General features: G+C 43.1%; 1 protein-coding gene across 1 annotated transcript in view; it reads right to left on the bottom strand.

Moving 5' to 3' along the window:
• GPR83 (G protein-coupled receptor 83) overlaps nucleotides 1-15,733 on the bottom strand; it is a 52,738-nt gene extending 37,005 nt beyond the window's left edge. The window contains exon 1 of the mRNA XM_044288331.1: nucleotides 15,347-15,733. Coding sequence (XP_044144266.1) covers nucleotides 15,347-15,733 — 387 coding nt within the window. The remainder of the gene's footprint in view (nucleotides 1-15,346) is intronic.
• Nucleotides 15,734-17,366: the final 1,633 nt, after the last annotated feature.

Genomic DNA, 17,366 nt, shown 5'->3' with positions numbered 1-17,366 from the left:
GTGCGTGTGGCATGGGCAGCTTGCATGTCTGGAAAGGCACCATCAATGCAGAAAAATATATTCAGGTTCTAGAACAACATATGCTCCCATCCAGACGTCATCTCTTTCAGAGAAGACCCTGCATTTTTCAACAAGATAATGCCAGACCACATTCTGCATCAATCACAACATCATGGCTGCGTAGGAGAAGGATCCGGGTACTGAAATGGCCAGTCTGCAGTCCAGATCTTTCACCTATAGAGAACATTTGGCGCATCATAAAGAGGAAGGTGCAACAAAGAAGGCCCAAGACGATTGAACAGTTAGAGGCCTGTATTAGACAAGAACGGGAGAGCATTCCTATTTCTAAACTTGAGAAACTGGTCTCCTCGGTCCCCAGACGTCTGTTGAGTGTTGTAAGAAGAAGGGGAGATGCCACACAGTGGTGAAAATGGCCTTGTCCCAACTTTTTGGGGATTTGTTGACACCATGAAATTCTGATTCAACATATTTTTCCCTTAAAATGGTACATTTTCTCAGTTGAAACTTTTGTTTCGTGATTTATGTTCTATTCTGAATAAAATATTAGAAGTTGGCACCTCCACATCATTGCATTCAGTTTTTATTCACGATTTGTATAGTGTCCCAACTTTTTTGGAATCTGGTTTGTATATAGTTTGGGTGTGTCTAGCTTAAAGGGAGTCTGTCACCTCCATATGGCCATATACAGTGCTTACATTGTCCTATCGCACACCTATACATGAATGTAATGGTACTTTTGTCTTTTTCTTTACACTTGCAGAAGCTGGAAAAATTAATTTTAATTTATATGCAAATGAGCACTCGCAAGTGCCCAGGGGTGGCGTTCACTGTGTTGGTGCCCAGGCTGCTCTGCCTTTTTTCATTGTTTCCCCGCACCAGCCTCTGCCTATGCCCGCCCTTCTATTCCCTTGGGTCATCATTTGGTCCGGCCGAGATCCCGCGCCTGCACACTGCCACGCTGGACCGGGGCATTGCTTTAACTACTGTGCATGCACCGGCGAACGCCCCCTCGCCGCCCCCTCATCAGCACAAGTGACCAGGAGTAGCTTTCCGAGTACCTGGACACAAATGGACAATTGATCCGTAGAATTGTCTTTATCACTAACTAAACTTTTCGGGTAGTAGTGAAAACCAAAAAACCTTTCTAGAAGAGTTTCCTGCCAAAGAAAGAAGCAGATGTGTTTGCCTGCCGTGAGGGGGACGCCCTTAAATGATAACTCCTAAATAAATAGTTAATAGCATCTTTAGTGCCAGAGTGCTGTAAAGAGTGAACTTAGGATTACCACCAGGATCCTTGCCTGTTCAACTGGTTTACAATAACCGACTCATAATTCTTACTACTACTCTCAACATTTGCACCTAATGGTGCTGGCGTCACGAACCAGGGGCCAAGCAGCCACACGCACCCTAAACACCACCACCATCAAAGGCACCTCAACTTCCATCTGGCTGATGTTCCCTGCAACCGAGAGTTCCCCGGAGGATTTTGTGCTGTCTTCCCATCCACTGTAAGCTAGCCCAGGGAGGCATCTGCTAACCATGAGTACATGAACTATTGCACCCATCGGCTCACAGTGAGCCTCACGTGTTTTCCCCTGTGGTTTGATATGCTACATATTCAGACCCTAAAACACATTTGACAGCTATTACAGCCTCCAGTCTTCTTGCAGGGTTGGACTGACCCACCAGAGGATCCCCTAGTGGGCCCAGACTTTAATACTATTGTGGACCCTAAAGGTCCAGGAGAAAAAAACTATTTGGCTGCCTTTGGAGCCACTAGGGTCTATACGTTTGATTCAAAACCTATTAGTTTTATTGATTATATAGGAGCTGGACCTCAAATTTTTTTTTTTCAGGTGGGTCAAAGGAACCCCAATCCGACACTGTCTTCTTGGGTATGATGTTGAAAGGGTTTAACACCTGGATTTTGACATTTTTAAGTCTTTCCAGAGATGTTTGATTGGGTTGAAGTCAGAGCTTTGGCTGGGCCACTCAAGGACATTTACAGGTTGTCCATAAGCCACTCCTGTATTGTCTTGGCTGTTTGCTTAGAATTATTGTCCTGTTGAAAGGTAAACCTTCGGCCTAGTCTGAGATCCAGTGCACTCTGGATCAGGTTTTCATTAAGAATATCTCTGTATTATACCTCATTCAACTTTCCCTCAACCCTGACCAGTCTCCCTGTCCCAGTTGCTAAAAAACAACCCCATGGCACAATGTTGCCACTACCATATTTCACTGTAGGGATGGTATTGGCTAGTGATGAGCAGTATTTGGTTTCCTTCAGACATAATGCTTAGAATTAAGGCCAATATGTTCAATCTTGGTTTCATCAGCCTAGATAATCTTGTTTCTTACAGTCTGAGAGTTCTTTACATGCTTTTTTGAAAAACTCTAGATGGGCTTTCATGTGTCTTTTACTGAGGAGAGGCTTCTTTCTGGCCACTGTGCCATAAAGTTTGTATTGGTGGAGGCTGCAGTGATGGTTGACCTTCTGGAAGTTTTGACCATTTGAGGATCTTTGGAGCTCAGCCAGTGTGACCATTGTTAGTTCTTAGTCACCTCTCTTACCAAGGTTCTTCTACCCGATTACATAGTTTGGTGGGGCAGACAGTTCTAGGAAGAGTCCTGATTGTTCCAAACTTCTTCTATTTAAGATTTATGGAGGCCACTTTGCTCTAACTTCCAGTACAGCAGAAATATATTTTCTCCCCTTCTCTAGATCTGTGCCTCCACACAATCCCATCTCTGAGCTCTACAGGCAGTTCTTAACTCCTCACGGCTTGGTTTTTGCTCTGATAAGCATTGTCAGCTGTGAGACCTGTAGACAGTGGTGTGTCTTTCCAAATCATGTCCAATCAACTGACCATTGGGGATTCCAATCAAGGTGTAGAAACCTCAATCAGTATATGGCATATAGTATGATGTGAATTTAAAAATCCACCTTAAAATCTATACTGCTAGTATATGAAAGCATCACACAAGATTACTCTGTGAATACCATGGACTTCAAGGATATCATATTTCATATACCACAGTGGAGACTAGGAAAGACGAGGCCTCACTCATGAAATCCATTGTTCTGCAAGTTAAGGAGGCCATACACAGTCAATAGCTGTCGGTCGAACAAACGGTCTAACATCAAAATCCCACTTAGAAAACATATTTACCACATTACTTTATGACAGTTTACAATGCAGTGCTTTCGTCGTCAGTTCTCACATATAGATGTGTCAAGTATCTGTTCACACTTTCAATTCTGTCTTGTTACATTGTTCATTTATTATTTTCAAGTCAAGTAAATGCACTACCAGAAAATGAAAAAAGAACAGCTGGAGAACGTAATGGAATTAAGGTGACAATGACAAAGTATAAACAGTGGTGGTTGGTCAATGATCACACAACCAAAGTGGTGCCCCATTTATTTTGGGCTCTGCAGCAGGGTATATGATGAGGCAGGGTCACATTAATACTAAGTGACATCTCCCCTTGCTGTTATACAGGCTGCCACTCTGGCTTGGTGACGGTCAGACAGATGCTGGTTATCCTCCTGTTGTATGTCTTTCCAAGCTCTTTCAGCTTGGACCTATAGTTCAGCCAAGGTGGTTCCTGGCTGCTGTGCATGAAGATCCATCATCCCATCCAGTCCCAGACACTCTCAATGTTGGAGAGGTCTGTAGACCACGCCGGCCAGGGGTGCTGCTGAATATCCTGAAAAGAACAGTGTGTAGCACGGGCAGTGTGGGGGTGGCCGTTATCTACTTGGATCGCCAAGTCTCCTGTACTAAAAAAAAAGCACTAGCACTGGTTCCAAGATGTCCTGGACATACCAAAGGCTGGCCAATGCTTCCTCCATGAATACCTGATGGAATGGCCATGGTAGCTAATAGCTCCCCACTCCATGACACCCGGTGTTGGTCCTTGTGTGTCTCACCACTATGCATGATGGTATCAGGTACTCTCCACCCTCCTGATAACTCTGATGCCAGCATCATTACTACCAAGGCAGGACCTGCCTTCATAACTGAATAACAATGTTTGCCACTTGGCTACATGAAAATACACTATGTTCCTACACTAATGTGTGGCACCCTGGTATAATTGAGGAATACAGAAGCTGCATATCTAGAACTTGGAGGAGCATAGACTGGAGTCTCAACTCTGGACCGGAGTGACAGTGAATACAGTAGGTCTGTGGCTTTCTTGCTTTTATTTACACACTTTCAGGGCCATAAATTAAATAGTTTTTTTTGCGGTGGACAACCGATTTAAGAACCCCCTTGTAGATTTTTCTTATCAGTGCCCAGAAACTTCAGGTTACCCATCTGGAAAACCCTTCAAATGCACTAAATAGTTACACCATTAGGTGGCGCATTAGAGCGCTGCACTACACTTGAATAACAGGGCAAAGTGTTGTAAAGAGCTCCTGAGCATGCTTCCCTTAAACAGCGCACCGTGTGGCCATGCATGGTATTACAATGCATTTACAAATTTTTGAGTTGTTGCAATGGAATACACTGGGCTTCACTCTCTCCACAGACCAGACTTATCTCTGAATGTATGCAGTACGTATGTTGTCATTGTGTCTATATATATACAGTGGGGGAAATAATTATTTGACCCCTCACTGATTTTGTAAGTTTGTCCAATGACAAAGAAATGAAAAGTCTCAGAACAGTATCATTTCAATGGTAGGTTTATTGTAACAGTGGCAGATAGCACATCAAAAGGAAAATCGAAAAAATAACTTTAAATAAAAGATAGCAACTGATTTGCATTTCATTGAGTGAAATAAGTATTTGAACCCTCTAACAAAAAAAGACTTAATACTTGGTGGAAAAACCCTTGTTTGCAAGCACAGAGGTCAAACGTTTCTTGTAATTGATGACCAAGTTTGCGCACATTTTAGGAGGAATGTTGGTCCACTCCTCTTTGCAGATCATCTCTAAATCCCTAAGGTTTCGAGGCTGTCTCTGTGCAACTCTGAGCTTGAGCTCCCTCCATAGGTTTTCGATTGGATTAAGGTCCGGAGACTGACTAGGCCACTCCATGACCTTAATGTGCTTCTTCTTGAGCCACTCCTTTGTTGCCTTTGCTGTATGTTTTGGGTCATTGTCGTGCTGGAACACCCATCCACGACCCATTTTCAGTTTCCTGGCAGAGGGAAGGAGGTTGTCGCTCAGGATTTCACGATACATGGCTCCGTCCATTTTCCCGTTTATGCGAATAAGTTGTCCTGTGCCCTTAGCAGAAAAACACCCCCAAAGCAAAATGTTTCCACCCCCATGCTTGACGGTGGGGACGGTGTTTTGGGGGTCATAGGCAGCATTTTTCTTCCTCCAAACACAGCGAGTTGAGTTAATGCCAAAGAGCTCTATTTTGGTCTCATCAGACCACAGCACCTTCTCCCAGTCACTCTCTGAATCATTCAGGTGTTCATTGGCAAACTTCAGACGGGCCTGCACATGTGCCTTCCTGAGCAGGGGGACCTTGCGAGCCCTGCAGGATTTTAATCCATTGCGGTGTAATGTGTTTCCAATGGTTTTCTTGGTGACTGTGGTCCCTGCTAATTTGAGGTCATTAACTAACTCCTCCCGTGTAGTTCTAGGATGCTTTTTCACCTTTCTCAGAACCATTGACACCCCACGAGGTGAGATCTTGCGTGGAGCCCCAGAGCGAGGTCGATTGATGGTCATTTTGTGCTCCTTCCATTTTCGAACAATCGCACCAACAGTTGTCACCTTCTCTCCCAGCTTCTTGCTAATGGTTTTGTAGCCCATTCCAGCCTTGTGCAGGTCTACAATTTTGTCTCTGACATCCTTGGACAGCTCTTTGGTCTTTCCCATGTTGGAGAGTTTGGAGTCTGCTTGATTGATTGATTCTGTGGAAAGGTGTCTTTTATACAGGTGACTAGTTAAGACAGGTGTCCTTAATGAGGGTGACTAATTGAGTAGAAGTGTCTAACCACTCTGTGGGAGCCAGAACTCTTAATGGTTGGTAGGGGTTCAAATACTTATTTCACTCAATGAAATGCAAATCAGTTGCTATCTTTTATTTAAAGTTATTTTTTCGATTTTCCTTTTGATGTGCTATCTGCCACTGTTACAATAAACCTACCATTGAAATGATACTGTTCTCAGACTTTTCATTTCTTTGTCATTGGACAAACTTACAAAATCAGTGAGGGGTCAAATAATTATTTCCCCCACTGTATATATATATATATATATATATATATATATGTATATATATATTTTTAGATCTACCCCTGGATGATGATAGTGTATGCAGCTTGTGCATGATTAGATTTCCAGTGTAAAATGAGAAAGCACTCCCTGGAACATGTTCCATGTGATATTACACCGCTGGATGACATATTATCATGCAAACCAGCTCTCGGCTATAGAAATGAAATTGGATTTTGCTGTGTATTCATTTGTGCAAAACTGAAGGAATGTTAACTCCAGACGTAAAGATCTGTAATGGAAGGGAATTGTATCTGTAATTCTGGCTAATCATTGACACGTGCAGAATATATACAATATGACTATCCCATACTGGAGGACTGACTGAGCCGTTCATGGCAAGCCAACAAATCCCATCAATCTAATCAGTACATATGTTCTCCCATGAAGCAGACCACTGAAACATGACGATTAGCTTAGAAGGCAAGCTTTCTATGGATCGATAGTGTCTGACTTCAACTTTGCTTAAACCAATCAATTACCATTTGAAAGCACAAAAGGAATACTGTAACTTAAATCCAGATCAACCCAAGGGGATGATCACGTGAAGGAGCGGATATAATACGTATTTTTCTACTTATAGTAGTGAATGGGAGCTCACCACGCTTTCCCGGCCACCGCTCCCATTCATTTCTATAGGGCCAACGGAAATAGCCGAGCCAGCGCTCAGCTATTTTTGGCGGCCCCATAGAAATTAATGTTTTTTTAATGGCCAGTGAATAGCGGCTGTCAAAGAAATAGTCCTATTTTTGACCGCTTTCACATTAGACAGGAGTGCACCCCTCTAACGGCAGTGGCCTTTTATGGGGATAACATAAAAAAAAAATGACTCACTGGATTCACTTACACGCGCAGAGGCAGTCGTTCCTCTATTGATGCTGAAGGACCTGCTCTACAAACATGATGATATCAGCATGCGCTCCCAGTGACCATGCTGGAATTGCATTAGTTACATCATCACGCTGGGCGCAGGTCCTTCAGCATCAAGAGAAGAGCTACTGCCTCCGCGTGTGCAAGTGGATGAGGTCATTATTTTTTTTCAGCTTAAAACAAAAAAGCACATTATTACAACTATTGGGGACATTGGGGCCACTCTAGGGAAGATTATTATTGCTGGGGCAATATTAATGATAGGGGCCACTATGGTTAACATTATGTACACTCCAAATACTCCAAATGTTGGGATGATATAAAAAAAAACTCCAGCGAAAACCACACATTTTTAATGACCGTTTTTAACACATGCAAAATGGTCATTAAAACAGCCAGATGGCCAGAAAATTGATGCAAAACCGGTTGAAAACTGGCCATAAAAATAAACTGATATTCATGTGAATATAGCCTAAAAGTTTCCAGAAAGGACCCCTTATCCAATGTTGGACTTGGGTTCCTCGGACCACCAGAGGGAATTATTCTCAAGGCCCAACCTCTATATCATCAATAAAGTTTAATAGGTTTTGAATGAAAGAAATAGATCCTAGTAAGAGGTTATCAGTTCAAAAGGCATTCTTCTGGATCTTTGGGGCCCATTATTGTATCAGAGCTGGGACCACCAGAGGATCCACTGGTAGCCTGGTGGGCTAGTCTGACCCTGACCTTACCAGTGCTGATCTGCTGCTCCACTCAGACTCCTCTGAGCTGCAGTCAGGCAGCTTGGGGGGGGGGGGGGGGACAGGGTCCTCTGATTTAGCAATTGGTGAGATTCCCTCACCGATATAACATCTATCACCTACACAGTGATAAGTGGTAAATGTTTTAGGTTGGAGTATCCTTTTAATCCAGATCAGTGCTTCTCAAACTGTGAGACACCCGCTCTCACTGGTAACCGCTCCACAGCTCTTGATCAGGCAAGGCATGATGCTATAGTCCCAGCAGAAGTGATCTTTTAGAGATTTGTAGTGTCCTGGAGAAGGTGTACTTTGAAGTATGTACATTGGCCCCTATTTCCTCTATCCCAGGGATGCCCAACCTGCGGCCCTCTAGCTGTTGCAAGACTAAAATTCCCAACATGCCTGGACAGCCTACAGCTATTAGGGCATACTGGGAGCTGTAGTTTTGCAACAGCTGGAGGGCCTCAGGTTGAGCATCCCTGCTCTATGCAAATCATCAACTTTTTACTTTATTCTACTTTAAAGGGTTAAATTCCATTAACTTATACTGTTTAATACTGTATAACTGCATTTTATATGTATGTTATGAGATATACTCTGTTCATTTGCACTGTGTGTGCACAGCACTGTGGAAAGGGTTAATGAATACCGAGAGACTGTTAGGACTTTATAGCTAATAATGAGAAGCTGGTAATTTTCCACATTTACAATAAGGTTTAAAATAGAGCGTGTTTTTTGGGGGGAAAGACAGACTTGTTTACCACCATAACCAGACAGACTGACCTTTTGGATGTCTAGTTTTAGCTATGTTGTTATGCCTGAAGACTTGCTTTTGTCTGGAAAAACTGCTTTTTCATTCCCACTAGGTTTGATTGAAGTTCTAATGTAAGTCTATGAGAGACGGAAAGTGTTACGATGTATCTGTTTGTGCTGAGTTTCTCCACTCCACCCCTCCCACTTGAAGGTTCTAGTTCAGCTAGAAACTATATATATAAGGAGAGCAGTCAGAGCCCCTAGGGTTCTGCAGTTAGGGAACAGTGCTTAATAGAGAATCATTCCAGACTGCATTTGTGAACAGAAGAAGACACTAACACTACTTTCGCACTAGCGGCAGCCTTCTTGGGCAGGCTGTTCCGGCGGGGAAACAGCCTGCCGGATCCGTGCTGTCGCTAGTGCACTGTGCCTCCGGAAGTCCGCTCCGGCCACTTGACTACATGTCGTAGTTTTATTTTGGCCGCCTCTCAACATGCTTGTGACCCCAATTATAGTCAATGGGGCCTGAGCGGACTTCCAGCGGCACGGTGCACTAGTGACAGCACGGATCCGGCAGGCTGTTCCGGCGGGGTAACAGCCTGCCGGAGAAGGCTGCCGCTAGTGTGAAAGTAGCCTAAGATGGGTATGCTGAGCAACATACTATGGGTCACCAGCCCTGGGACCAATGAGCCAGCCAGACTACTAAGCCACAGACCGTGGGCCTCCAGCCTTTGGAAGGGTACCAGCCTTCTTTGAGAGGGACAACTAGCTCAGGTCTTTCCTCTGCATGAACACTTCTTCTGCCTGGGAGAAGACTGGAGAAGCCAGCCCAGTGCCTTGCCTGTATTGTTCCTCCAGTAAAGAAGTACCCTGGTTTACTGCAGACCCTGACTCTCTGGACTTATTTCCCATTAGGGTGCATCACGCCTTACCATCCCTTCTGGAGAATAGCAACATGTGGTGACACCTCGACGGGGTCCAATGTTTTCAAGCTCTAATGTAGACTGTCCATTTAGTATTTCATGGATCACCTCTTGTTGGGTTTCTCCACAGCTGATTGCTGAAGGTCTCAAGCTAAAATTAGCTAACCTTCAGGGGAAACATTCCACGTGGTCAGTTCCTTTAATGTAGCACTCCCAAAAATCATGTTAGGCTACTTTCACGCTTGCGGTAACCTTTTCCGTCAGGATGATCCGTGCTACCGATAGTCCACCGTGCCACCGTTTTTTGTCTGGCCACCTCTCGGCTTGTTTACCGGTGGACTAGAGGTTGCACGGATCCGTCAGGCTGTTCCCCCGCCGGAACAGCCTGCCAGAAAAGGCTACCACAATCGTGAAAGTAGCCTTAGGCTACTTTCACATTTGCGTTTGGTGGGGATCAGTCATGGATCTGCACAGACGGATTCATTCAGATAATACAACCGTCTGCATCCATTCAGAACGGATCTGTTTGTATTATCTTTAACATAGCCAAGACGGATCAGTCTTGAACACCATTGAAAGTCAATGGAGGACGGATCCGTTTTCTATGGTGCCAGATTGGCTCAGTTTCGACAGACTGAGACCAAAACGCTGCAAGCAAAGTTTTGGTGTCCACCTTCAAAGCGGAATGGAGACGTAACGGAGGCAAACTGATGCATTCCGAGCGGATCCTTTTCCTATCAGAATGCGTTAGAGCAAAAATGATCCGTTTTGGACCGAGTGTGAGAGCCCTGAACGGATCTCACAAACGAAAACCAAAACACCAGTGTGAAAGTAGCCTTAGAAGGGTACATGATGTAAATTGTAGTGAAGGTAATCTCATTACCAGTGGCTGTATTTGTGAGTTATAACCTTCTGATCCTCAGCTGTGTGATGTGACCTGCACTCTGATGTCCAAACATTGAGGCTCCCATAGAAATACATAGAGAAACTGGCTTCATGTCCACACACAAGATACTATGTTATTTGGAAAGTCTGAGTGTTGGTCACATGACACAGCTGAGGATCAGAAGGGAGGTTATTACTCCCAAATACAGTCTCTCTGTTAAGAAGATTGCCTTCGCTGCAGTTTACATCATGCACCTTTCTAACAGGTCAGAGAATAAACCTTTTTGTGGGAGAACTTCTTTAATTAATAATCGGCAATTCTCCTTTAATTCATTTGTTGTTGTTGTTTTTTTGGAATTTTCTGTTGCTTTTGTACGAGTTTAGCAAATATCAAGCCTCAACATTGCCCTTTCCCTGTTTAATAAAATATGAACTCTGTGAATATTATTCTGAGACCTTGAGTCCTCCTGACCTTCCTTCCACATGTAACGACACTGCAAGGCTTACATTTTGCTTCACAGCCAGAGGCGACAACTGATAGATAACTGGTAAATAGAGCAGATTTCTGTAACCCTCCACACAAGCCTACAATTTATTTTGTGCATCTTACATCCTCAGTGACAACCTCCGATGATCCCTCCAATCTTCTTCTGCTTCCCATCTGCATCACCAGTATGCTAGGAGTTTTCCATCCAGACTTGCTCAGTCGCAACATCTGCCTCGTCGGATTAGACAAGTAGCATTGTGATGTTGACTGAGACCGAAACGCGTTGTTGTCCCCGTTTACAGCAGCAGCCTCTCCAACATCTGTGCCTTAGTGTAAGCATGTAACTCCTACTGAACTGAGGATTGTGAATGCACAACATCTTCCCGTTCGTAATATGAATGTATTATATACAGTATGTGTAATATATTACACGTACAGATGTAGTGGTTGTAAACGTGAGTGCGATATTGCGTATCAGCGTGATAACACATCACACAAACCTTTGAAAGTCATTGAGAAAGTCCATGAAAAGTTCCTGGCCATTGTTTACTTAACGCGTTAAGAATCAAGATGAGGATTGCTACATCTGTACAGAAAAAAATGCAAAAAAAAAAAACTATAAAAACGCCATTTATTCTAGCTTGGGAGTATATACTGTATATGTTAATTATTTTTGACACTTACACTCATTATTCATCATTATACAACATGTATTGCTATCTAGAAACGTTCATCAGGCTGCTGTTGTTGGATCTGACACTTACACTCATTATTCATCATTATACAACATGTATTGCTATCTAGAAACGTTCAGCAGGCTGCTGTTGTTGGATCTGACACTTACACTCATTATTCATCATTATACAACATGTATTGCTATCTGGAAACGTTCAGCAGGCTGCTGTTGTTGGATCTGACACTTACACTCATTATTCATAATTATACAACATGTATTGCTATCTAGAAACGTTCAGCAGGCTGCTGTTGTTGGATCTGACACTTACACTCATTATTCATCATTATACAACATGTATTGCTATCTAGAAACGTTCAGCAGGCTGCTGTTGTTGGATCTGACACTTACACTCATTATTCATCATTATACAACATGTATTGCTATCTGGAAACGTTCAGCAAGCTGCTGTTGTTGGATCTGACACTTACACTCATTATTCATCATTATACAACATGTATTGCTATCTGGAAACGTTCAGCAGGCTGCTGTTGTTGGATCTGACACTTACACTCATTATTCATCATTATACAACATGTATTGCTATCTGGAAACGCTCAGCAGGCTGCTGTTGTTGGATCTGACACTTACTCTCATTATTCATCATTATACAACATGTATTGCTATCTGGAAACGTTCCGCAGGCTGCTGTTGTTGGATCTGACACTCTCATTATTCATCATTATACAACATGTATTGCTATCTGGAAACGTTCCGCAGGCTGCTGTTGTTGGATCTGGCAATCGTATTATAGGTTTACTGCTGTTGTAAATGGTTTGTGTGTTAAAGGGGTTTTCCTATTGATGTATGGCATGATTGCAGGATATACCATAAGTGTTTGATAGGTGAACGTGTGGGGCCTCCATTAGGATCCTGACCTATTGAATGAATGGGGATTTCCTTGCTCCCTTATTTCCGTACATCCCTTAGACCATGCATGGCCAACCTGAGGCTCTCCAGCGGTTGCAAAACTACAACTCCCAGCATGCCCAGACTGCCTACATCTATTATCCTACAGCAAGGCATGGTGGGAGTTGTAGTTTTACAACAGCTGGAGAGCCGCAGGTTGGCCATCCCTGCCTTAGACTCATCATCCATTCATAATCAGGGGGTCAAGAGAATCCCCCACCTATCAGACATTTATGGCATATCCTGCAAACCAAAACCGCCTCGGCGGTATATAGACATATGAGGGAGTATAAATTAAATGTAAACCTAGAACACCTCATTTCCTGCCAATGGACATAAAATGGACTCATTGGCATGTGAGACCAATCAGCTGTGATGATTCAGGTATATAGAAATGAAGCCATTGTAAAAAAAAAAAAAATGTAGATAGCCTGCTTGCTGATGGTTTCCACATAGTAAAATTGAATTAACAGCATAAAAACACTGACGCTCTATTATATGGATGCTAGATTTTACATGTGTTGATGAGATGGCCAATGGCAATCGGAGGTGGGGTATCACTTTAAGACTGAGGCTGCAAACGCCGCACGGCTATTGTGACAGATTTGCAATTCTGCAGACGCAGCAGTAGAATCTGTCGGTGTTTCAGGTTTTTGGAGCCAAAGGATGAATGAAGATGAATGAGAGCAGTGAAAACCACGGCATATTGAACAGTTAAGTGGCAGTGTGCCACCTTGTATAAAGCAGTCCGTGCAGAAGTGGATACAGTCAGCAGGGGCTGTAATCTGGCTCCTTACTGATGTATCCATTGCTAGTGTCTGCAAAAACGGTTACTCACTGACTTCTACATGCCCTCAATGCTGGACCGTACAGAGCAGACTGTACACAAGTCACTTGTGGGTGTCATGAATTGCTATACATTTACATCTATAAGTCAACACCGACATATCTGTATCTAACTTGTAACTACCACATAAAAAGGATCAAAAAGTAGAGCTTGCGTTTAGCGAAAACTTCATGACAAACTCACTACTGCCATTTGAACAAGCTCAGCACTGCTACGTAGTGTTGAAAAATGTTGTTGCATTCATTCAGCAAGTCTAGAGATATGTATTTCAGATGGAATCTAGAATGAATTCGTTCTTAAGGAGGACCTATCACACCCTCAAGGAAATCCTACAGGCTGCATACCCTTGCAGCTGCATCTTCCCTGACTTCGGTGGTAGCCTCCCTGCGTTAAGTTTCAGCTCCAGATAGCAGTGAATTGTCAGGTAAGTGGCCCCCAGGGCTCAGTGGGAATGGATGAGATGATGTTCCACTAACTCTGAGCACTGGGGACTGTCCTGTCTAGTACCCACTACCGGACGACAAAACGAATGGCACCAAAACTGGCCAAAGGGTGAGGGGAGGGTGGGGCTGCAAGAAGAATACAGAGATGGCCAGAGTCATTGAAGATGCAGCAGCGAAGGTTTGCAGCCAGTGGGAATTCTATGAAGATTTAAAGAGGACCGTGTCGTACATTCTGCAGTCCTGATTTCCATGGTGCCTCCTGCCTTAAAGGTGTAGAATTGATGACGTTTTTCATAGTCTGACCCCATTGCTAAAAGCGAAGAGTGGGTCCAGAGCAAAGAAGAGTGGTCTAGAACAAGCATGCTCTACCTGCGGCACTACAGCTGTTGCAAAACTACAACTCCCAGCATTCCCTAATAGCTGTAGGCTGTCGAGGCATGCTGAGAGTTGTAGTTTTGCAACAGCTAGAGAGCCGCAGGTTGGGCATCCCTGGTCTAGAGTAATCTGATACTTTGAGACTTTGTAGCCCCAAGCGCCTATGAGTTGGAGAACTTGGCAAAAGCCTAACTTAAAGGGAACCTGTCATATTGGACATGGAGTCCAATCTGTAGCCGGAGGAGCTGAGCAGATTGATGTATAGTTTTGTGGGAAAAGATTCAGCATACTTTTATTTTTCATTCCAGCTCCTTCTGGGCTTAGGAGTCCAGTGGGCAGTCTTATTAAAGGGGTTATGCCATGATGGATGTCAAAAACCATACATCATATAGTACATGACAATCTGTTTCTAGCCAAGCTAGAACCAGCCCTGTACCTCACATGGATCCAGAGATCTCCCCATTCATTGTTCCAATTATTTCTTTCACTCTGGCACCTCAGGGAGCGTGTCCTTTCTCAGGGAGTATGCCTTTTATGCCGTAGCTTTTTCACTCTGCCACAGCTTCTAACAGAAGATAAGGCTGGTGGTAGTTGAAGATTTCAACTGAATGTGTGCGACCATCTCAGTGAGGTGGACATGAAATAAGGAAAAGAGCAAACATCAAAGGGCACTATACAGATACATTTTATTGAATAGCTTAGTGGCCATATTACATTTTTTATTACATGCAATTACAAAAGTATTCAGATCCAAGTACTGGGTTAGAAAATGTAGAATATTTTGAGTGGCACAACCCCTTTAAGTGACGGACAGTCTTCCCTCTAGGAGTATGCCTACAGAGATGACTGTCAATCACTGACAGGTCTCCTACACATAGAAGGAACTTGAATTAAAATGAAAACCAATACGTTAAAGAATCTTTTCCCGCTATATATATATATATATATAAGTAGCACCTTGATTGCGTAGTGAATAAGACCTTGTTCTAGTCTCGTCTGCAAAATTGTCTCTGACTTCAGACTCAGAAATGACATGAGACCCCTGAGGAGCACTAGATATGGATGGTGGTGGTGACCCTAGCTAGATGTAGTACATGGGTTTTACATGTCCTTACCAGTGTGAAAGGGGTGTTGAGTAGAGTAATGAGAATATCGGCCACGGCCAGGTTGACTATAAACAGGCTGGTGGCTGAATGCATCCGCTTGTTCTTGATGACCACGTGACAGACCAAGACATTCCCGAAAAGTGAGAAGACGATGATAAAAGAATAAGCCACGATTAAAAGAGCCTTCACAGTGGGGTTTTGCGATTCGGCTCCGTATCTCTTCTTCCCTAAAAAGCTTTGCCATTCCACTAGACTGTAGTTATTCCAGGAGAACAAGCCGGTGATGTTGGGGAGCTGAAAGGATTCCCTCAGGCTGGTGTTGAGGTGGAAACTTTCCGATCTTTTCGACAGGGTGGACAAACCCAAGAGAAAAGGCCACATTAGATAAGATTCCATCTCTAAACAAACATGGGACGGACATGGGCAATCTATTTATCCCACCAAGAGGGGGAGAAGAAGAAGTAGAGTCGGTCGAGAAGCTACACAATGGATCTTCATGCCTGAGTGGAGAGGTCAGTAGAGAATTGTCACGCACACTAGCAACAGATGCTCCTCAGCATTCAATCAGAGTCCTCACATCCAGCATCTGTATCCTAGCAAGGCTTCCCTCACAGCACACTTATATGACATTCAGGCACGCAAAGCTTCCAGGCGGCTGAAGGAAAGCTCTCCGCTCATTGGGCTGCAGCTCATTTACAAATCTGACGTCCCTTAGTTCTCCCTCTTTACCTAGCAAAAGACATTCACTCTGCTACTTTGCAATATCAAATGTGAGAAGCATTTAAGAGAATGAATAAGCAGGGTGCCCCCTCCAGCGTCTCCACATTTCCAGAATGCTGAGGTTCTTGTGCTCTCAAGAGACGACAAGGTTCCCTGGATTATATATATATCCAACATATAACATGTGCCCCGAATCTAAATGCAACCGGAACAGGTGTACAGTGTGCGTCTATATGGCTGTATCTGTGCAGGAGCTGTTCTCCACTGGTGCAGACCTGTATATATATATATATATATATATACACACACTGAACAAAAATATAAACGCAACACTTTCGGTTTTGCTCCCATTTTGCATGAGCTGAACGCAAAGACCTGAAACATTTTCTACATACACAAAAGACCCATTACTCTCAAATATTGTTCACAAATCTGTCTAAATCTGTGTTAGTGAGCACTTCTCCTCTGCCGAGATAATCCATATCAAGGTGCTGATTAAACAGCATGAATATTGCACCGAAAGTGTTGCGTTTATATTTTTGTTCAGTGTACTGTATATTATATGGGCATTCCACAAATAAGTAGATCGATAGATATAATATAGATTAGATATATAGATATGAGATAGAGAATAGATAGATAACTAGATGTGAGATAGAGAATAGATAGATAATAGATATGAGATAGATATGAGATAGATAGATAGATAGATAGATAGATATGAGATAGATAGATAGATAATAGATATGAGATAGATAGATAGATAGGAGATAGATAGATATGAGATAGATAGATAGATAGATATGAGATAGATATAGATAGATATAAGATAGATAATAGATGGATAGATAGATAGATAGATATGAGATAGATGATAGATAGATAGATAATAGATACTAAACAAGAAAAAACAGCAGAACTGTCAAGTGTGGGTGCAATCCCGCCAAGAGCGCAGGCTATTATAGTTCAATGGATGATCCAATGTACAAATTGAGAAAGACCTCATTGTGTTAGGCTGAAACGTTGCGTGAGGTGAATAAAGTGTATCCATCACCCCTCTTAGTGCTGCCTCGTTTTTTACTTTAGATAGATGACAGATAGATAAAGTATCTCAAAAACAAGTCACATGACACCGGGGAGGGAAAATTGATTATTGGGCACAATTTGGCCATTTTCACTTAGGGGGTGCACTCACTTTTGTTGCCAGAGGTGTAGACATTAATGGCTGTGTGCTGAGTTATTTGGAGGGCACACCAGATTTAGGCGACTTTCATATTAGCACACACAGATTACAGATGATCATCACTGG

The sequence above is a fragment of the Bufo gargarizans genome, chromosome 3 (genome assembly GCF_014858855.1).
Source record: "Bufo gargarizans isolate SCDJY-AF-19 chromosome 3, ASM1485885v1, whole genome shotgun sequence".
NCBI classification, from domain to species: Eukaryota; Metazoa; Chordata; class Amphibia; order Anura; family Bufonidae; genus Bufo; species Bufo gargarizans.
The sequence above is the reverse complement of the archived record's forward strand: the minus strand, read 5'-3'. Positions and strand labels throughout refer to the sequence as shown.